The sequence below is a fragment of the Erpetoichthys calabaricus genome, chromosome 9 (assembly GCF_900747795.2).
Source record: "Erpetoichthys calabaricus chromosome 9, fErpCal1.3, whole genome shotgun sequence".
Taxonomy (NCBI): Eukaryota; Metazoa; Chordata; class Cladistia; order Polypteriformes; family Polypteridae; genus Erpetoichthys; species Erpetoichthys calabaricus.
Window position 1 is genome coordinate 193,255,636 of NC_041402.2, and position 22,605 is coordinate 193,278,240.

The window sequence follows — 22,605 nt, forward strand, 5'->3', positions numbered from 1 at the left end:
ATTTGAGGCAAGATTGCTTTTCACATGGCCAACTGTACGTTGCATGCTCAAGAGTAAGCTCAGGGCACTGAATTTGTCATTCCAACATTTGACACATCTCCAGCATTTGTAGTAATAAAATACATTACATTTGTCATTCCAACAGATGGCACGTTACAGACATTTGTAGTAAGAAAAAAGCATTGCATTTGTCATTACAACAGAGGGCACATCACAAAAAAGGAAAAGCTGAGACTAAAGGGAAGATGATTATCTACTGTGAAAGAAATACAAAACACACACACACACACACACACACACACACACACACACACACACACACACACACACACACAGGAGGCTCTAGACTTGGAAACAAAAGATGAGTACATGGAGATGTTTTCCAGGAATGGGAGAAGAGCTTCTCAAGGAGTGTATTTTGAAGGAGATTAAGAGAATTGCTGTAAATTTTGTAATGAAGGTTGTTTTTAACAATTCTGTGATTGTTTGGGTCTCCCTTTGTATTTTAAAACAAATTCAAAGAAGTAACTGTCACGTGTAGCTCACCACCATCTTAACGGAAAGAACGATGGTGGCATTACTGGTCAGATGCTGGGGCATTGCTAGCTTTAGCACTTGTTAGGGGCTTAGCCCCCCTTGATAATACTGTTAGACCAGTATATACTGTATGGTAGACGGAAAACCTGGGGAAGGTGTCCTCCATTGAATTTTAGCACAGTCAAAGAGCAGCGTGCGTGCTTTCACAGTGTCGCCCATGCATGGCACAAAGCAGGTTGGAACAAAGAGGGGCCCGGCTCTCACAGGTCAGGGGCTGGGTACTGGTGTTGTGCATGAAGGGCACGTTCTTTGAACAAGTTCATTTTTCTAAGAACGGTGAACTTATTATTTGCAAAAGAAGAACTTGACATTCTGTATCTGGTTTAGGTCCGGATTAAACGGCTTGCCTTACCCGGTAATGCAGGGGTGGAGCCAAATCCAAATATGGTATTCAGATAAGCACAAATAGTGGATTTTTATGAATATTTATTTTGTACAAATGTTTTTGCCATTTATTTGTATTTGGAAAAAATAACTTAAAATCAAATAGGTGCTGTCTGCGTCTCCCTGCACTTGTGCTTAGGCTGCACCTCCGCTGACACGAGCACATGGAGAAGCTCCGCTTTCACTTTTAGGAAAATGTTGTATTTTGTGAGGCCACTTTATATTTTTCCCCATTGGACATGCAATGTGTGACGCGAATTTTGACCGGCAGCATAACAGGTCAGTTCACCTACACGCTGGTTCCCAGTCACTGTGTCACACAGTTGGAAATAGAGCGGTAATTTATTTGTATAATTGCGTCTATTTAATTTCTTTTTTGACTGGGAGTATATTAGCTTATATGGTTATATGTGTTTGTTGCTGAGTATAACTCAATAAAGTGTATTTAAATTAAAAAAGTCTTCATAATTATTGTATTTTATTCAAGAACACTGTATAAGTGCCTAATATAAGGCATGCAGAATTGAAAAAAGTAAACTTATGGGTCATTTATTCTCCCTCCTTAAAAAATACAAAATGAACTGAACATGAACTAGTTCCAAATTGAAATGATGAACTATGAATGTGAATGTGTTCATTTTAATCTGTGTGAATTGAACTTTGAGTGAGTTCTTGTAAGGTGTGAACTTGCACAACACTGCTGGGTACCTGGGATCAGGAGCTTTAGCCTTAGAAAAAAAACGAACGCCACTGGTCACGAATTTCGTGACTCGCAACAGGAGTCAAATCTATTAGCAAAATAGTGCTGACTGCATATCTGGGCTACAAAATGGAGGGAGATTGGAATCAGAATTTACAAATAAAACACCAATGTGGTAATGTGAGATAAATGATGACAAATATCAACTGTGCAAGAACTGTGAATAGCAATAGACAAACCCCAAAAAAATAAAACCATAAAAGAGCGACAGGTTTGGAGTAAGTGAGGGCACACCGCCAACTTTAAGAATAGCAGATTTTTTTCTTTGAAAAGAAATAGAATTACATACTTGCCCAATGCAAAGACGGTCAGGCCAATGGTGAGCCTTTTATTCTTGTGGTGCTGATTCAGGGCCTCTCGATTAAAGTTGCCTTCGCCGACAACAGGAACGTGCCAATGTGTCCTGCAAAGAAGCACATCACCTCTTATTATTACGAAGCTAGGGAATGATATGACGCACTCACATTAGAATCTTTCATCCATTCATTTCTACTCTATTGTACAACACTTTCACAGATGAAGTAAAGCCCCGTCCACACTAGTATGTTTTCATTTAAAAAGGCAGAAACAGGACTTCATTTTCACCTTTCGTCCACACTACCCTAGCGTTTTCAACCCGTGACTTTTGCAAATGCTCTCCAGAGGTGGCGACTTTAAAAAATGCTGCTGCTTCATGGGTGAAAATGCAGATTTCTGAAAATGCCAACTTGGTCGCTCTCTGCTCTGCTTATGTGGCTCTTCCCTGATAAGATCCTACCGGTTACAATGTCTCATTCCCTGTTTGATCATCCTTAGTGGAAGAAAAGCAAGCATAGAAGAGTTGCTTCCCATTGCACAAGCTGTGTTGCCTACCGGTATGCATCTAAAATGCGTTTGTAAGATTATTAGAAACCAGTAACGGCGCACTGCTATAACGATAACGTGGAGTGAATCCACTTGCTTCATCCTCTTTCTCTGTACGTTTACCATTTGTTTGCTCAGAGGTTGATGCCCTTGATGCTTCCTGAGCAGCTCTTCTTTTCTCCACCCTGGCGGCCCGCTTCTTCTCTTCTTTCATCGGCACCTTTTCGCATTAAAACTGATTAAGTAAGTGTTTGTGTTGCAATTACTTAGTATATTTTCCTTAATTGATCACTTAAACTGGCACTTAAGTGTTCAATCTGCCTCAAAAATGACGTAAGATATGAAGAGGTGAGGAATTTAAAGCCAGTAGAGGATGGTATGAAAAGTTTTGCAAGAGAAGTGGCATTTAATTATTTTTCCCTGTGCTTAAAACTCATAAAAAAGTGTTTACAGCGAGCAGTTCGTAAGAGTCTGGCGCGAACTCTTACAATGTTAGTTTTCTCTGTTGTTCAAGGTTTTCTCAGTGTTTTTACATTTAGTTTACTATTACACTGTGCATTCTATGGTATAATTAACTATTTATGTGCTTAAAAATATATATATATATTTACATACAGTTCCTACAGTCTGGAACGGATTAATTGTATTTACATACAATCTTATGGGGAAATTATGTTCGGGTCACGACCAAATCGGGTCACGTCCAAAGGTTTGGAACGAATTACAGTCGTGACCCGAGTTACCACTGTATCTCTGAAAAGGATGTTTAATGATTAAATCCATCAATCCAGGGATGTGCCCATTCCAGCAAGCATAGGGCACGAGGCAGAAACAATCCCTAGAGGGGGCATCAGCTCATCGCAAGGTGAATACAAGCACTCACATACACACACTGGCTTCATTTTAGTGTCACCACTAGTGTCACGCGTTCCCAGCGTTCATTTGATGCGTCCTCTGAGCAGGTCCTCAGCAATTAACATGACGCGTGCGCAAGTTCCAGTACCAGCAAAAAGTCAGGGATGGGGGGGGGGGGGGGGGTGCAGTGTGCTAAAAGTTGGAATGTGACATCAGAGTCTCTGGTTACTATCTACATGTGAGAGAAAGCCGCTTTGCGGATCCTACGAGATCGGTGTGCACGCTTCGATATTTGGTAAATGGTTCGATGTGGTGAAGCAAAATGCCGACATACAGATGTATTCGTGGTGCTTTTATATTCAAGCTTCGCATATTCCCGATTGTAATGACACGATACGTTTTAAAAGTCTCACATACCGTCTTCTGTGCCGTCTTTTTTTCTAGGGCTTCCTCTGCTCCTGACAGCAGCGGATCGCCAACAATAGATCACCACACTGAGCACATTAATTGCATGATATTCCAACTGTCTGCACATTTAGAATCCTAAGATTTACACGTGATATCACTTTCATGATGAAAAGCATTAAAGTATGTATATTACATTTTACAGATAAATCGGTAATTTCCTTTAAATAATGAATACTGTTAATAATTACACACATGGGGGTGACACGGTGGTGGAACGTTAGCGCTGCTGTCTTGCAGGGAGTCACGTCGCTGATATCCCCTTCCTGGAGTTTACATGTTTTCCTGCTGGGTTTCCTCAGTGTGTTCCAGTTTCCTTCCAAAGATATGCAGATTTGGGGATCTGGTGCCGCTAAAATGACGCTAGTGTATGTGTGTGCTTCTATTCACCTTGCAATGAGCCGAAGTCTCGTCCAGGGATTGTTTCTCACTCGTGCCCAATGCTTGCTGGAATGGACACATCCCTGGATTTAATCAATAAACATCCTTTTCAGAGATAATGCGGTAAGGTTTCATTGGAATTTAATGGGTGTTCTAGGCAATTCACAACACAGAGAAGCTGAACATGTTCTCACCATGATAATATCTCGCCCTACCTGGTGGATTCCTCCAGATTTACGGAAAGTACGCGCGCAGGTATAAACACTTCAACGCTTGTGTAGCAGGAGCATCCGCTGCAGCATGCATCACGTCGCGTGAAGTATAAATCCAGCCTAAGAGTTACTGAGATGTTATATTTCCAAAGGCTTGACTGTGCTGACACCTGGTAGCCATCCCATCACTACACACTCAGATCTTCTAATCCTTTTAAGGGTGAGACATCAGGGACCTCAAATTCACCACTTCTGACAAGGGGCCAGGGATCTCTAAATCCTTCCTAACTTGGAAGAAAAAGACAGAGTGGCTCCAGTAACAAAACAGAAGCTGTGGGAATGTTGGCATAGATCTGCCCGAGGAAAAAAGGTCCTCTCTGATTTGATGTTGACAGGAGAATCCACAGTTGGGTGCCTTTATGAAACAATCCCATGAAGTGGCGTGCTGTTTCAGGCCTGAGGTGTGCACTTTGGTTTACATTTACATCTATGTACTTAGCAAATGTTTTATCCAAAGCATCTCACAAATGAGGTCAACATAATCGAGTAGATATCAACGTGGGGACATCTTAGGAACAAGAATGACAGGGCAAGGTTACAGAATTCATTATCACAAGTGAAGAACCTAGGTATGGTAAGTACCTATCAAAGCCATTATCAGTTAGACAGACACAGAACAAGAGGGTCTTCAAATACTTCTAAAACACATTGAGGGATTCAGCAGATCAGATGGAGACAAGCAAGTTGTTCCACGAGTAAAGAGCCACACAAGAAAAAGGTCTGAATTGACATTTGATGCTACATAGTGGTGACATCACCAGATACTTTTTAATTGAAGACCGGAGTGGGTGAGGAAGCATCACAGGACATCATGAGTGTCTGCATATACACTGGTTCTGACCCAATGATGACTCTGTGAGTGAGTATTAAGGATATGAACTTAATTTGTCTTGCTACAGGGAGCCAGTGTAGCAATCTGAAACGAGGAGGGACACAAGCGCATCTCAGATCATTGAATTCAAGAAGTGATGCTGCATGTTGAATCATCTACAGTAGTGTGGTAGAACATGCAGGTGTTCCTGTCAGCAGAAAGTGACAATAGTCCAGATGTGACAAGACCAAAACCTGGGCCTTGGTATGGTCTTATGGATAATAAACACAGTGATGAATCTGCATGAAGGCAACTGAACTGAAGGACAGCATTATCACCCCAAGGTTGTGTCTTGACTTGTCTGGTGTTATGGGTCATGACCCGATGGGTGCTGAATAGACAAATGAGCAGGGATAACAAGGAGTGTCTTCTTTGGCAGCCTGATCTCCTTCATGCTGGCTGTAATAGTTGTAAGGTGAGACATGCAGAGACTGTAGTTGATGTGGTCCTCCAGAGGGAACGACAGGTACCACTGTGTACCATCAGCATAGCAGTGATATGACAAACCATGTGATTGGATGGTGGGGCCTAGTGAAGAGGTGTATGGTGAGAAGGGGAGATTCTTTGGACACCCCTATGCTTGCTTGATGCACCCTTAACATCTCTCCTCACCAGAACACAGGGTAGGATCTGCTCAAGAGGTAGGACTTACACCACCTGAGGGCCATCCTAGTATTGCCAAGGTCAGAGAGGGTGGAAAGGAGGATCTGATGGTTATCGTTGTTAAAAGCAGAGGAGAGATGAAGGAAGATGAGGATAGATGGCATGTTAGTAGCTCTAGCCAGCTGTAATGTGTTGACAATGGTAAGCAGAGACATCTCTGTAGAATGGCCACTTTCGAAGTCTAACTGATTAGGATCTACGGAACAGATTGGTACTTTGCTTTCACTCAACAGCCTCCAACCAAGCACTGCACCCCATGGATACTGAACATCTTTGGGCTGTGGTGGTGAGGGCTCTCTAGGGGCCACAATTGTACGTAAAAGGTAAATGACACCTGGGGTTGAAACACCCAATGGTTCAAATGAAAAGAAGCTGCCAGGATTAGCCTGGACTCAACAGTTAACATGAAGAGTAGATTTCCTCTGGATGGACAAACAAGACTCCAAAATGTGGAAAGGCTGAAGCCCCTCAGTCAAGTCAAGCTGAGGTCAAGTTCTTCAATAAGATGAAGGTGAGCAGCTCAACGGTATTTAACAACCAAATCTATTTTCAAGGCAAAAGAGTTTGCTTACCACTTGGTGAACCACTTCAGCTCCACGTTCTGAGTCAGCATAGGCAACAATCTAAAAGAAAAACACACAAGAGCAGAGTGAGAAGACCACGCTGACAGCCATCTTGGGACATTTACTGTACTTGAATTGGCAACGTGTTGCCTTGTCAGCTCTTCCTTGACTGCAAGAATTTTAAGAGATCATGATTTACTTCAGAATTTCTTCCCCATTCCTGTCATGACTAAGTGTGTTCAAGACATGTTCAAGGGCACCTTGCTGTTGTACACGAGACAATTTGCCGTAAACAGTTGAACAACATGTTACCAAAAAATACACTTGTGCCTAGATACTGGACGCTTTCATATTATTTGCTGTCGGGTTACCACTGAAGCTCAATTTGTCAGGTATTTTGTAATCTCCAATCTTCAAAGCCTGACATACAAAAAGGCAAGGTGAGTAGCAGATGGGAAACATTTAATTTTGGGGTGGAGTGTTGCTTCAATGAAAAGGAGTTGCGTAGCTTCACACTCACACAATTAATGAGCTTTTACAGGACGCCTCGAAACTTAACTGTTGGGTTTGTCTCAAACTAAAACATATCAGTTGACACCAAATGTCTTTATAAACAACACAACACCTGCGGTGGAAATAAAAACTGTTTTAACTGTGGTGATCATCTGTCTGTCAAGTCACAAATCACGCATTTAATTAGATATCACATAAGCACACAAAACCATAAACAGTCAAGCTGGCATCCTTCAAAAGGGTATGGAAGTTCACTGTAAAAGAAAGAGGTAGAATTCTACACTCAAAGAAATCTAAGAGTGGCAAAGAACAAACAAAATATTTGAAAGAGAACAAACCATTAAATCAAAAATAATTGGGATGTTGTGCTCGATCCTTCTAAAGACGTTTCAATTAACCACAGTACTTGGGTACATATTGTCAGTTTCATTAATTTGTAAAGTTGACCTTGAACCAACTTCCATCTTTGGCCGTCTATTCTTGATGAAGAATGGCTGGCATTCTACAGTCCAAGGATCAATCAACTCCCTCTTCACTGTTTATTCCTTTTTGTTTTACTGAGAAGTAAAAGTGCACATGCTTGAGTTGAGGCCTCACAAGTGTGCTGTACACTTCTCATCACAAGACATGCATCCTGAATATTGATCATCACAGTGGTCTCTTTAATAGATTTGGGACACTAACTGACTGACGACAAGAAAGGGGATACCTTTACATAGATAAGAGAGATAGATAATAAAGTAAATGACGATAGATAGATAGATAGATAGATAGATAGATAGATAGATAGATAGATAGATAGATAGATAGATAGATAGATAGATAGATAGATAGATAGATAGATAGATAGATAGATAATGTCACAGAGGACAAATGGGCATCCCCCATGTGTCAGGTGACACCCGCAGGGGTTCATTTTTGTGGAGGTTGTGTTTTTTTTTCTCTTTATAACAGCTTTGAACGTTCATTACTTTTACCGCGATATCCAAGCACTACCACTAGGGGTCAGTGTAGCACTGCTTTATGCGTCATGTCGAACGGCTCGTCGTGAAGATGTCGGCTAATGCGAATGACAACACCACTACTTCCCCAAAGGTGATTCTCGTATTTCCGTTAAGCAGTGCAGCATGTCGGTAACTAACGCTGTTTATAGTGTTAAAAACCTGTACAATTAATATCTGAGCCGCAATAAATTACTGTGAGTTGTCTAATGATAGATATGGTTTGTGTATTCGGACACTTAATGTCCATCCTTCCATTTTCCAACCCGCTGAATCCGAACATAGGGTCACGGGGGTCTGCTGGAGCCAATCCCAGCCAACACAGGGTGCAAGGCATGAACCAATCACCGCAGGACACACACACACACACACACCAAGCACACACTAGGGCCAATTTAGAATCGCCAATCCATCTAACCTGCATGTCTTTGGACTGTGGGAGGAAACAAGAACACCTGGAATAAACCCACACAGACACGGGGAGAACATGCAAACTCCACGCAGGGAGGATCTGGGAAGCGAACCCAAGTTTCCTTACTGCGAGGCAGCAGCGCTACCACTGTGCGACCCGACACTTATGTGTTTATTTTAAAATTGGAAGGGTTAAACTGTCACGTATTGTCATTGCTTTCTCATTGTCTCCAGTTTCTGCACCAGCAGAATTATTTTTTTGATATTTTGTACTTTAGGGTGTGATAAAAATGAACTGAACTGAATCAGCATTTCTCAACCTTTAAGTATTTGCAACCCGAGTTTTCATAACAGTTTTAATCGCGCCCCCCTAACGTTTTTTTGAAAGGAGCCCACTAATACAAATTTGTTCTTTTTAAATTAATGATATATAATACACTTAGATGCATATTTTATTATACCTACTTAACTTTTATCGACATTTATCTAACTCTATGTTTATTTTTCTAGTATCAGAATGTAGTTTAAGTTAATTTGTTTTGTTTTCAATAGATGTATTTTTCATATTTTTGATTCTTGTTTTCTTTTTTTCACATCTTTGCGACCCCCCTAGGGGGGCCTGCCCTACAGGTTGAGAACCACTGAACTGAATTCATCAATATAACGTCTGCATTAATTAAAGAGGTCACCTCGATTAGTCTCTTTCAGGACCTGAAAACAGTTCTGAAATTCCCTCGACTTTGTTCATAGATATCCTGGTCACAACCATTTCAGCTTACGTTTAATTGCAAAGAGCACTTGTCTTCCAACCCCTGAGTGGGGATTATGAAATGGATTATGAAGGGAATTGACTGTTGAATTGGAGAGTGGAGGGAGGGAATCGATCTCCCTTTTAAAAATGGGCAAATACAGAATTCTGAATCCCCCCTCAATCCAATTAAACGTTGTGAGACGCTGTAGCCCATCTTGGAAGCACTGGGCACAAGGTAAGAGCCGGACTAGGACAGGGAGTCGGTCCATCCCGTGGCTCACTCACAGACATCTAAACGCACACATTGAAAGTTTCAAGTCGCCAGGTAACTGAATGTGCAGGTCTTTGGAGATGTTGTGAGACCACCATTATAACATAGTGTGAAAGGCTTAGGAAAGGAAATGACATAAGAAAAGCCCAAAGATGGTAAAAGGAAGACATCTGCCCAACTGTAGACCAATAAAAATAAGTGTAGCCCAGGTAGAAATGTGTTTAAATCACTAATTAATGTAAAAATGTAAATGTTGTGTTGTAAACTGTTAATTTTAGTGTAATAGTTTGTTTACGTAGTTATGAAAACTTTTATTTTGACATCCGGAAGTGGTCGAGAAAACGGAAGGGCTGTAGGAGAGAAGAAAAAAGAAAAAGAGAGAGCGTGACGGCGAGGTGGTGTAGCAGAAAGTTTGAGAGATAAATTATCAACCAGATAATTTACCGGCATACGAACTGCTGAGATAGACGAAGAAGTTCGATTAAACATTCGCAGGGTCTATCTGTTGAGGAATGACTTGTTAATTCAACGAGGGGCGTAACGGAGCAAACTACCAGAGGCAGGAGTTAACTCAGCTCAACACGCTAATGGTGGACGTTTGCTTATTTGGATGACGGAGACATTTTTGGATTCACTCACAGGTGGCGCAGTGGAAGTGCTGCTGCTTTGCAGTAAGGAGACTGTGGAACATTGTGGGTTCGCTTCCCGGTTCCTCCCTGTGTGGATAGCGCTTTGAGTACTGAGAAAAGCGCTATATAAATGTAATGAATTATTATTATTATTATTATTATTAACAGAGGCTACCTGTGCATAGACAGAGGCAGAGAGGTCAGAAGGATTTGTTGGACTGATAACAACATTGCCAAGTAAGGTAGCTTTTTCATTTTATTTTGTTGCTCCTGGTGGAGTGAAACGACCGATAAGTTTTTGGTCGCAATGCTCCCAAGCCACAAATCAGGCCTGCAACGTTTTGTTTCAAATAGAGTGACAAGACTGAATGTGTTTTATTTTAGCATTAATAGTGTAATATAGTTCCTGATTATTTTCAATTTATTAATTGTGTTTGTTGACTTATAATTAAACAGGGAGTTCATTATTGTTTTATAACCCAGTTTCCTGGTGTTTATTATAAGTTTGTGTAATATAAACTATTGGGTTAGGAACGAATGTTAACAGGTAATTTCTTTTATCATTATTTGTTATTATCTAACCAGTGTATTGATAGAATTAATTAATAATGTTTTGTTCAATGTAACCTGAGACATAAAATATTAAAGTAAGTAGAATCCTTACAAATTAGACATTAGAGTAAAGAACTCAAGGCCCCTTTCTACACACAGTTGGAGTAGACGGGCTACATAAGCAAAACAGAAACTAGAGAGGAACAATGGACAGTAAAAACGGGTGCAGAATGAGCTAATCGAACGATAAGAAATGATAAGAAATGATATATAAGTTTTGGGTTTTGAACTGTTCGGGGCTCAGCTCAATTTGGCCGTATTGGGTTGAGTCTGTGTTATTATTATGGTTATTTTATTGCAATAAAATTATAGACTCTGTTTGCCTGTCATCTGAGTCTCCTAATAGCCTTCATTTCAGGTAAAAAGCCTTCTGGTGATAATTTTTCACTACGACAGCAGCTGCACTCACTGGAGATTAAAGGGGTCTGAGAAAGAGAGAGAGCAAAAAGGAGATGGAGGAAAAAAGAAAAGATCAAGAAAGAAAGAGAGAGTGTAACATGTCGGGACCAAGCTTGAGCCGGGTGAAGAGGAAAGGAAGTCAAGTGGTCATTTGGCTCCCCCAGGTCCTGTAGTGGCAGGTTGCTTCTGCTGAGCAATCCATAGAAAAATGGAGTGCTCCAGGAGTCCAGTGGTGACTGACTGAGGTGACTGGGGTGAGAGCTGGAAAGGTGGCCAGCTTCTTCATCTACTGAGCAGATCCAAGGGGTGAGCAGAAGGTTCAAATGATGGATGTTAATAGGACTTGGGATATGGGAGACAGATGATCCTGACTGGGTTTTAATCCTTCTTCAAATCTCTTTATTGGCTTTATTTATACATTTTATCCTCCATATTGGAACCATTTTTAGTGCAGATTTATTAATTGGAGACTGCACTGCACTTGTTCCTCATTGCCTGATTTGAATGAAATAAAACTGCACTGAGCACTTTGTTGCACCAACCTTCCACTAGTTTAGTCATGGCTATTGATGCCCTAGGTAATGGATAATGCCAAGGCTACATACACTTAAGGCATCACAGATATTCTGGAGACTGTGCTTCTCCATTGCAAATTAGATCATGCCTGTGTTCATTGGTTTGTCCATATGGTGCAAATGACAGACTAAAACACTCCTACAGAAGGTGCTTGAGGCTTCGCTAAAGGCGAGTGACTGAGAAGACTGAACTGGGTGGAAAATATCTGGGATGCACCAGAGAGGAGAGAAGGTCAGTGGTCATGGGCCAGGACATTGGTGGAACACTAAATAAGTAAGAAGTGTACTCATGCCATTCATGACTGTTTGGGGACAACTAAACCTTTGTGCATTCAGCCATGAATCAATGTGTGACTGGTACTGTTATGACCTATGTGGCCACAGAACATACAGTGCTGTCAGGATACAACGGGTTGACTGTTGTGGAACTCATCATTCATTAACCCTAAGCATCTGAACCCCTGTACCTTTAATATCAAGTACTGTGCCAATTCTTGGATGGAGACAAGCAGATATGTATTGAAACCTACGTCCAACAAATTCACACGGCATCACAGAAAACTGACCTCAAGACCGCTGCCAGATGCTCTGCCAGTGAGGGCTTGTAATGTTGCAGCCTTTTGTCTTCGTTCTCAGGGACCACTCCCGATTCAGTGGTGATTAGATTCTGATAAAGGCGTATCTGAGCCATGTCACTTGGGATCTTGACCCACTTCCCACTGTGATCCACTGAAAGCTGATCTAAGTTGAAAATAACCCTGGGGTTTATAACCATCCTCTTCTCATCACTCTCTACTCCATTGTTGAAGTGATAGTATAAAATGTTCAGTCCAGGATCAGCAGGCCACTGTGTATTAGAAGTAAGGCTGTCCGTGTCAGGGGCAATGGCAGAAAAGACGTGCACATTAAAGACAAATGTCTCGGCTCCTTCATGCTGTTGTGCCAACTCCCTCATCAGCTCAGTCCAGTTTTCATGTTGGTTGGGAATGAGGATTTCTTCTGGTCCATTGAGCAGGACATATTTGCTTGTGTACATGTTCCTGTAGACACAATCAATTGAAAATATATCCTGGATGTGCTGTAAAGTCTCTTTGTGGGTGTGATGGGATGACGTAAGCAGCTGAGAAATGTCCCAACTAAGGACTTCGATGAAGCCATCTTGAGCGTAGTAGTCAAGCACCTGCTGCATCATGTCTGAGCAGTTTATTTTGTACACCGACACCTTGCCCGCCCCCAGCAGTCGGTACATCTCGATAGACTGGATGAGTTGGAGGACATTAGTGTACTCATCCAATACCTTGTTAATACAAATGGTCAAACCATGTTGGAACTCTGTGGGTCGACCTTCTTTGGTGTTAAGAATTTTAACTGACCCTTCCATGGCACTGTGATTATGTTTTGTACTCACAGCAATGTCAATCAAACTAGCAGAGCCACAGCGGTTTTCACATATCATGTCAGACTCGCCTGAGGGGACACCTATGTCATTGGAGAGGACAGGTTCCATGGCCTGGACGGAGTAAATGCCACTGTCACACCGAACATGGCAGTACACCTTCTCCTTATGGTACAGGTTGTTGAGGCCTATGACTCGGATCACAGGAGAGACAGAATTCGAGTCCCTATCATCTAGAAAGGCCGAAAAGGCAACAAACTTGTGACTGGTGGGATGGTGCATGGTAAAAATGGAAGGGGTCTTAGCTATGCTCTGATGGATAATGTTGAATAATGAAGAAGGTAAAACAAAACTGTAGATCAAAACCAAGATGAGTGCACAAACAAACAAGATGACCCAGTTTCGTTTCAACTTTGGCCACTTTGCAGTGACCTTAATTAAGGCCTCCATACTCTCTCCGGCTTTCATATTTGTATCCTCCCAGCAAGCTTCTCCTGGATTCTTTTGTGAAGGAAACACCTGCAAAGACAATACATTAGAATGAATTCAGCACTGAACAATTCTTTACACACCCTGAAATATAGATTATGAAGTTAAATTGGTTCAGATATTTCATACTGTATATTGTAAGAATTTCCCAGGTCGCCGGTCGTCCCACAGTGCCAAATCTAAGGCTTCAGTTTTTAAATGATGAATTGTGCAAGTCCAGTGTCATCCACATGTGTAACTGTCACTTGGTGATGACAAGGTAAGGGTCCTACACTCACTGGTCACCTGAAATGGCCCATCACTGGAGACTGAACATTTTGGACTTGGCTCAAGCCCTATAAGTTTGAGCTGTCAACCAATCAGCTGTGCTTGGGAGGGAACCTTTTTAGGACAAAAGTCATGGGGAAGCCCATGTAACACGCTGCCTCTCTGTGCCACCATGATCAGCGAGTATCACAACACATTTGTCATAGAAGCAGAGGTCTGCCTAAAATGTGCAGCCTGTGTGGTTACAACACACCAAAAAGTTGTCAAACTCCACAAACTACATGACCCACTAGAAATACGCAACAGTAACAGGCTGATATAAATCTTTACATTATGTTTCAACCGGGAATGCCACCTTGTTTGATTGTTTCTTTTGATCATTTTTAATTATTCTGTTTACAGTAATGTTACTTTTATTGATTATTTGCATTATTATTTGCTTGTGATTTTGTCTCCAAGCCTTTCTTATGTGCCTTGGGTTTTGTGGGTGGCTCTGTGAGTGGTGGGGCCACCTGCTCATCACTGCCACGGACAGCCCCCAGCCCTATAAAGGCAAGGGTTTCCCCAAAGATCCAGGTGGTTCATTTGAATGTGCTAGGGCAGCGGTTCTCAAACTGTGGGGCGAAGTAACAAAAAAGGGGGTGCAAATGTTGCCATATGAGGTGTAATTTCTCTATTCGTAGGAAAATTTTAAACTTGTAGCAGTGTATCGGCAGCAAAAAATATAGGAATAAATTTTATTAGGGTTTCAAAAAAACGTTAGGGGGGCGCGATTAAAACTGTTCTGAAACTCGGGTCGCAAATACTTAAAGGTTGAGAAATACTGTGCTAGGGAATTAGAGAGGTTTGATTGTGATCACTGGATGTTTGACTTTCTGCTCCGTTCTTTCATTTCGCCTTGAATTTCATATTGGGACTTTGTTCATCTTGGATTGCTTTTGCCCACAAGTACTGTTTTCCATTTTGCCCTCCGCCAAGCTTCATGTTATTACATAGCATTATTGTTTTAAATAAATATTTTATCTATAAAATTTCTAAATGCCAGGTTCACTTCCTGGGTCCTCCCTGCGTGGAGTTTCCATGTTCTCCTCGTGTCTGCGTGGGTTTCCTCCGGGTGCTCCAGTGTCCTCCCACAGTCCAAAGACATGCAGGTTAGGTGTATTGGCGACCCTCAATTGTCCCTAGTGAGTGCTTGGTGTGTGTGTGTCCTGTGGTGAGTTGGCGCCCTGCCGGGGACTGGTTCCTGACTTGTGCCCTGTACTGGCTGGGTTTGGCTCCAGCAGACCCCCGTGACCCTGTGTTAGGATATAACGGGTTGGACAATGACTGACTGAGTTTCTAAGTTGCCCTCTGTGTTACACGTTAGGGTGCTTGACAGTGTTTTTCTCTCTCTGGTGGACATTTTTGGTACTGTTCGGGATTTAAATTGCTTTGGGGATCTCAACAATCAACAAAAGCCATCTCTTTTGCAGCAGCACTGTGCAGGTTGAATTACCCATCCATCCATCCATCCTCTTCCGCTTATCCGAGGTTGGGTCGCAGGGGTAGCAGCTTGAGCAGAGATACCCAGACTTCCCTCTCCCCGGCCACTTCTTCTAGCTCTTCCGGGAGAATCCCGAGGTGTTCCCAGGCCAGCCGGGAGACATAGTCCCTCCAGCGTGTCCTGGGTCTTCCCGGGGCCTCCTCCCAGTTGGACGTGCCCGGAACACCTCACCAGGGAGGCGTCCAGGAGGCATCCTGATCAGATGCCCGAGCCACCTCATCTGACTCCTCTCGATGTGAAGCTTCTCACCCTATCTTTAAGGGGGAGCCCAGACACCCTGCGGAGGAAACTAATTTCAGCCACTTGTATTCGCGATCTCGTTCTTTCGGTCACTACCCATAGCTCATGACCATAGGTGAGGGTAGGAACATAGATCGACTGGTAAATTGAGAACTTTGCCTTACGGCTCAGCTCCTTTTTCACCACGACAGACCGATGCAGAGCCCTCATCACTGCGGACGCCGCACCGATCCGCCTGTCGATCTCACGCTCCATTCTCCCCTCACTCGTGAACAAGACCCCGAGATACTTGAACTCCTCCACTTGGGGCAGGATCTCACTCCCAACCCTGAGAGGGCACTCCACCCTTTTCCGGCTGAGGACCATGGTCTCGGATTTGGAGGTGCTGATTCTCATCCCAGCCGCTTCACACTCAGCTGCGAACAGATCCAGAGAGAGCTGAAGATCACGACCTGATGAAGCAAACAGGACAACATCATCTGCAAAAAGCAGTGACCCAATCCTGAGTCCACCAAACCAGACCCCCTCAACACCCTGGCTGCGCCTAGAAATTCTGTCTATAAAAGTTATGAACAGAATCGGTGACAAAGGACAGCCCTGGCGGAGTCCAATTAATGAAAATAATTAATTAAAAGGTTGAATTACACTTTTGAAAATAGTCTCTTAGCTCTGTGGATGGATACTTTTGTAAATATTGTGATGCCCTTAAAAATGCCCCATTTCTGATGGAACACTTACAGAATAATAACCATTTAAAAGACACAGAAGTAAGAACTTTTACACTGTAAATGTGACAATAATGGCAGTTATTGCCAACTACTCCAGGGACTCTGTACAATGGCTAACACTGCTCTCTCAACCCCAAATCATGCAAAAAGATAATTTTCCCTTTGGGGATTAATATATCATCATCATCATCATCATTTTAAACCTTTAAAAGCTACAAGAAATAAAAAAACAGTGAAAAACACTGTCAGGACTGTTGCTGTGCCTCACACTTTTTACGTTTTTCATTGCGCTTTGAATTTTCTCCTTGCTCTCTTAAGTATTGTTCTGTTTAAGCTTCATCATACATTTGTAATTTTACCCTGATGCCTTACACTTCTTATTACTTTAACCTTGCAAGGACAGGGCCGTCACCAGAAAGCACCTTTGGGTGCAGCAGTCACTTGAAAGGATCATAAAGTACTGCATATGTCACAGCATAAGCCAGCTTTATGTTATGAGTCAGTGTCTCCTGGGTTTATTGTGAGGTGAAATCCCCAAATTCTTTGCTAGTTTAAGTTGAAGAATGTTATTCCTAAATCGTTGCATCATTTGTTTTTCACAGAGTGGCGAACCCTCGCCATCTTTACTTCCGAGAGACTCCGCCTTTCCAGGAAGTTCTTATTTATAACCAATCATGTGACTGACCTGTTGCCAGTTATCCTCCTTAGTTGTCACATGACCATCAGCTTTTTTTTTTTTTTTTAGCAGCATTTCACCCAACTTTTCCAGGGCCCCACCCCGCTTACTTTAAATTGCTACAAATGATCAGATATTTATTAGAAAACAATAAAATGTCTCAATTTCAACATTTCATGTGTTGTGTTTGTTCTATTTTCAATTAAATATGCATTTAAATGATTTGCAAATCAGTGCATTCCATTTTTATTAAAATTTTGCACAGTGTCATAACTTTTTTGGAAACAGAGTTGTATTTCCCCATTGTGATTTTTATTATTAGTTCTTTAATTTTATTTAATCGTCCTTCAATAAGTTATTAATTCTATGACTTTTTCATTTTTTGCTAAGTTTGGTCTTCCCATTGTGGCAGGTGGCCATACCTCTTGCCCGGCCGGGATGCCCAGAGTATGGTAGGACCGGGGAGAGAGTATTTTTGTGACAGTTTCTCCCCCTAGCTGACAGAGAGCAGCTTCCCTGGTTTCCAGCAGGGCCAGGGTGCGCATGGACCGTTCCAGGGCCTTATTTGGCCACACTTCCACCACACCCGGAAGGATGGCCCAAAGAAGCTCGTTAGGCACCTGGAGTCCTTCCAGGTGCCCTATAAAAAGGGGCCAGTCCCACCATTCCATAGCCAGAGTCGGGAGGAAGAGGACAATGGCTGAGGAGGATTGGAGGCAGAAGGACTGGTGGCGAGAAGGATTTGTGGTGGTGTGTTGTGTCATAGTGCTGGTGGTTGGTTGTGCACTTTTATTATAAATAAACACGGGTGGTGAGTTGAACCTGTGTCCTGCCTGTCTGTGTCCGGGTTAGGGTGGTGGTATATACCCTGGTGGCATCACACCATCTATGGAAATTAATAAGTCAGCAAAGACTGACCTACAACTATGGAGGAGAAAATCCTACCATTTAGCACACAGTTGAAGTGAGACTGCTATGTGCAGGAAATAACTTGCACCCAGATCTTGAGACTCCTGAGAAAGAATAGTGGCGGATAAGCCTGTAATGACACTTTCTGCAAATTATTAATTAAGGATAGCCAAAACATTAGAACCACTGAGAGGTGATGTGAATCACGTTGATGATCTTGTCTCAATGGTACCTGTCAAGGGGTGGCATATATTAGGCACCAAGTGAACAGTCAGTTCTGTGTTGGGCAAACATAAAGATCTGAGTGACTTTGACAAGGGCCAAGCTGTGATGGCTTCATGACTGGGTCAGATCGTCTCCAAAATGTCAGATCTTGTGGGGTGTTCCCAGTATGTAGTGGTTAGTACCTACCAAAGGTTGTCCAAGGAAGGACAACTGAAGGATCAACAAAAAGGTCATGGGTGCCCAAGGCTCGTTGATATGTGTGGTGGAGCGAAGGCTTGCCCATGTGGTCCAATCCCACAGAACAGCTAGTGGAGCACAAATTGCTGAATATTTTCATGCTGGCTATGAGAGAAAGGTGTAGGAACATACAATGCATCACAAACCGGTCAGGGTACCCATTCTGAACCTACAGCACCTACAAAAGGCACATCAGCATGAGAACTGGACCATGGAGCAATGGAAGAAGGTAGACTGGTCTGATGTATCCTGTTTTCTTTGAGAATATATGAACAACTGGGTGTGTGTGAGTTATTTACCTGGACAACAGTTGGCAGCAGGCTGGACTATGGGAAGAAAACAAGCTGGCAGAGGCAGTGCAATGCTCTGGGTCGTGTTCTGCTGGGAAACTTTTGGTCCTGGCATTCATGTGGATGCTACTTTGACACGTACCACTTACCTAAATAGTATTGCAGACCACGTACACCCATTCATGTCAAGGGTATTTCCTGATGGCAGTGGCCACTTTCAGCAGATTACTGCACCCTGCCACACTGCCAAAACTGTTTGAAGAACGTAACAAAGAGTTCAAAGTGTTGACTTGACCCCGAAATTCCTCAGATCTCAATCCGATTGAGCATCTGTGGGATGTGCTGGAAAAGCAAGCCTGATCTGTGGAGTCCTCACTTTGCAACTTATAGGATTTAAAGGATCTGCTGCTAATGTCTTAGTGTCAGATACCACAGGGCACCCTTCAGAGGTCTTGTGGAGTCCATGCCTTGATGGGTTAGTACGAGGGGGACCTACACAATATTAGGCAGGTGCTTTTAATGTTGTGGTTGATCTGTGTATAATGCCAAAGGATACTGAACAGATTTACTGAAATAACACTATCATCGCCAAAAGAATCATCCGATGTAAGCCCATATAGTGGAAAGCACTCCGGCTTTAAAACTCATCCATCACCAAGTTGGATTTGAGACAAGAGATACATCTGAACATGCTATTTCCAACACAGTTGAAATGCCAAGACAACAGACAAAAAAAAAACCAAAGAGCATCTGTGAGGAAACCACAACTATTCAAGGGTGTTTATTTATTATGAAGAAGAACAAGGAAGTCCAAGCAATGGAAAATATCAATGTGGAGTTCTACCAAAGAAACGATTAAAAAATATTCAAAGTTTTCAAGGCGAGGTACGCCTGAAGCCATTTCCTGATCACTTGCCAGCATTTTTGAACATGTCTGTTTTTTCCAAACACACGCAACACAAATCTTTCAATTTTCAAATCTGAGAATGTTTCTCAATACATTAGTTTGCAGTAGTCGAACATGACATTTAAGTGTGAATCGAATTACAAAAGTGATACAAATAGATGCATTGTTAAATGTAGCCATGCTAGGGTGGTCTACGTTACGGAGGGTCTTGTTTCTGGCACAATTCAGGCTGCACATTTGTCATTGTACTTTATCTAAGGTAGTGTTTTAGAATTGCTGCCAATGATTCCTCTTATAAAGAGCCCACAGTTCCCATTAACTAACATCAGGAACTTTGTCATGGTTGGCTTCTGTTTTTTTTTTTTTAAGATATCTGACTGGTTAAACAGGTCTTTATTTGAGGTTTTTTTTTTAGCTCACTACCCACTGTTTCAATCTTGTGGCTTGATAGAAAAATACATGCACACTCATAGATCTGCTTAAGTCAGGGTATCAAATGTTCACGTAGCTCATCAGTCCTCTGTTGGATCAAAATAAATTGTAAGGTATCTAAAAGTTCATTCTGCGGTGGGCTGGTACCGGTCTTGCTCCCTGTGTTGGCTGGGATTGGCTCTAGCAGACCCCCGTAACCCTGTGTTAGGATATAGTGGGGTGGAGAATGACTGACTGACTGACTGACTGACTAAATGTTCATTTGTAACAGAAGACATCTCAAGGTCTTGAGGCATTAGGAGTCACCTAAGGCATGGCCAAAAGCAACAATGCTGGTTTCAGGTGGCTGTTTTTGAACACTCATAATACAGAAGCTTAGGAAGACAATTTGACCTTTCTGTTCATTTGTGTTGCTTCATCATAGAATGTATGCATATTAGTGAAAATGCAGCAACGTTGAGCAACCCACCTTGCTTTGGTGTGATCAGGACGTTATGGCTATCAAGAAGGAAGCAGTGCAATTGTGTGGTGCATCAGGGAGTCTGGAGAAAGGAGGATTTGGGAATTATTTGTTGTCCGCTTCAGAACAATTTTAGTACTGATACTAAGATTCAAAATCGATATCGATTACCAGTACTGATACTGAGGTTCAAAATCTGATATCGTTAACTAAAGTCAAAACTTCAATACTGAAGCGACACTAGAGCCAGTGGATTATCATGCTGGAAAAATGACTTGTTCCAAATCAGGTGGAAGCGACCTCCACTCCTCTCACTCTTCCCCTTCATACCACTCACCATGACTTCCTGTGGGTAAGAATATTTTTCAATATATTCAGGAAAGAGTAAACTTCATCTCCAATTGATATGAACATGGTGGTATCTCCGTAAGAGCTGAAGGCTAAGGACTTTCATAACGTTATTAGTTAATGCTTTCTTCCTTATAAGTCAGGATTGCTCAATAATAGTTAATTCATTACCATCTAGGTAAGAATCAATAGAAACTACTTAAATCATTACTTCTTTAACTCAGGACCACTAGAACTGACTTAACGCTTCTCTTTGAAGACTATCTACTGAAAATCGATTCCAAGGATTAATAACATAACAGTGGGAGGTCGGGTTTAAGTTACAGGGCCCCAAAGCTGTGGAGTGGTCTGTCTGCTACTATAAGAGATGCCTCTTCAGTCTCTGCTTTCAAATCCCGGCTGAAGACCCACAACTTCAGTTTAGCATACCCTGACTAGAGCTGCTGATTAACTACACATATCACATCTCTGTTGTTAGTCATTAACACTAAAACATAAGTAATATGATAGTTATAATTTGTTACTAACCCTTGTCTATTCTGTTTTTCTTCTCAGTACTTAAATGTAGCACTTTGTGCCACTGCCCTAATGCCAAGTTGTTTGCTTACCTAAGGAAAAGTCATCTCTGATAGAGGAACATTGGAATCATCGGGTAAAAAGGTCCTTTCATCAGATTGTCCGGCCCATCACTGTGGAATGGCCTGTAGTGGGGAGGCAGCTTGATGGCCGAGGTCATCAGGACTCCAAACAAATCAGAATCCTATTATGTGATATCATCTACTCTTGCATTTTGATCTGTACTTATACTATTACTATTATACTATTGTGTTGTGTTGAGTATCACTTGTGTTCTGTTCTGTGTTTTGTATTGTATTTACCCCGTTTTTTGACACCCACTGTATGCCCAACCTACCTGAAAAGGGGTCTCTCTCTCTGATTTGCCTTTTCCAAGATTTCTTCAAATTTGTTCCTTTTTTCGTGTCTTCTTAGTGAGTCAAGGATGGGGGGCTGTCAGTAAACAGGACCTGTTAAAGCCCCTTGTTGCATTTCTTACGTGTTTTGGGGTTAAACAAAAATAAATTGTATTGTATTCAAAAGCCCTCCCTCGTCCATGGTAAGTGCCATTTAAAAATGGAACTAACCTGCCTCTTTTGGAGTTGATCTAAATGTTCAGATTTGTTCAGATAATAAAATTAGCAGCTCTATTGGTGTGACAGACTTTAAAATGAGTGATATCTAGCATATGGGTTGATATCTATATATATATAAAATTCACTAAGCCGCCGTCAGGGCAAGCAAGACACCCATGAAAGCACGCAGGAAGGGGCGTATATTCACTAAGCCGCCGACAAGTAAGACACCCATGGCACATGCAGGAAGGAGCCATGCCCACCAACTCTAAGACCATTGGATACGACGACAACTCGCAGAGCCACACCCACCAACTCGGACGTGACGACTCGGAAAAAACGCCGTCATTTATGTTCGTCTGTGCTAGAGTACACATGGATCTCTGAGCCGCATTGACTTTGCGGTTACGACGCACGACCGCGTGCACCATCGCAAACTGTTTTACACGCTACATACAGCAATTCGCATCTGCGACAAACATGCGTCTTCTTAGATGGTCCTGCAGGAACAC

The 22,605-nt window shown here is 42.2% G+C and overlaps 1 protein-coding gene across 8 annotated transcripts in view; it reads right to left on the reverse strand.

Annotated features, from left to right (window-relative positions):
- LOC114656994 (uncharacterized) overlaps positions 1-22,605 on the reverse strand; it is a 229,653-nt gene that overhangs the window by 92,228 nt on the left and 114,820 nt on the right. For 5 of the 8 annotated variants that reach the window (XR_007935902.1, XR_007935901.1, XM_051932297.1 and 2 more), the window contains exons 2-4: positions 12,383-13,731; positions 6,664-6,714; positions 2,031-2,144 (exon numbers count right to left, since the gene is read on the reverse strand). Coding sequence is in view for 6 of the 8 variants with exons in the window: in XM_051932297.1 (XP_051788257.1) it covers positions 2,031-2,144; positions 6,664-6,714; positions 12,383-13,680 (1,463 nt within the window). In the remaining 2 variants the exon portion in view is untranslated. The remainder of the gene's footprint in view (positions 1-2,030; positions 2,145-6,663; positions 6,715-12,382; positions 13,732-22,605) is intronic. The other 3 variants (XM_051932296.1, XM_051932299.1, XM_051932298.1) reach the window with 3 other exon arrangements.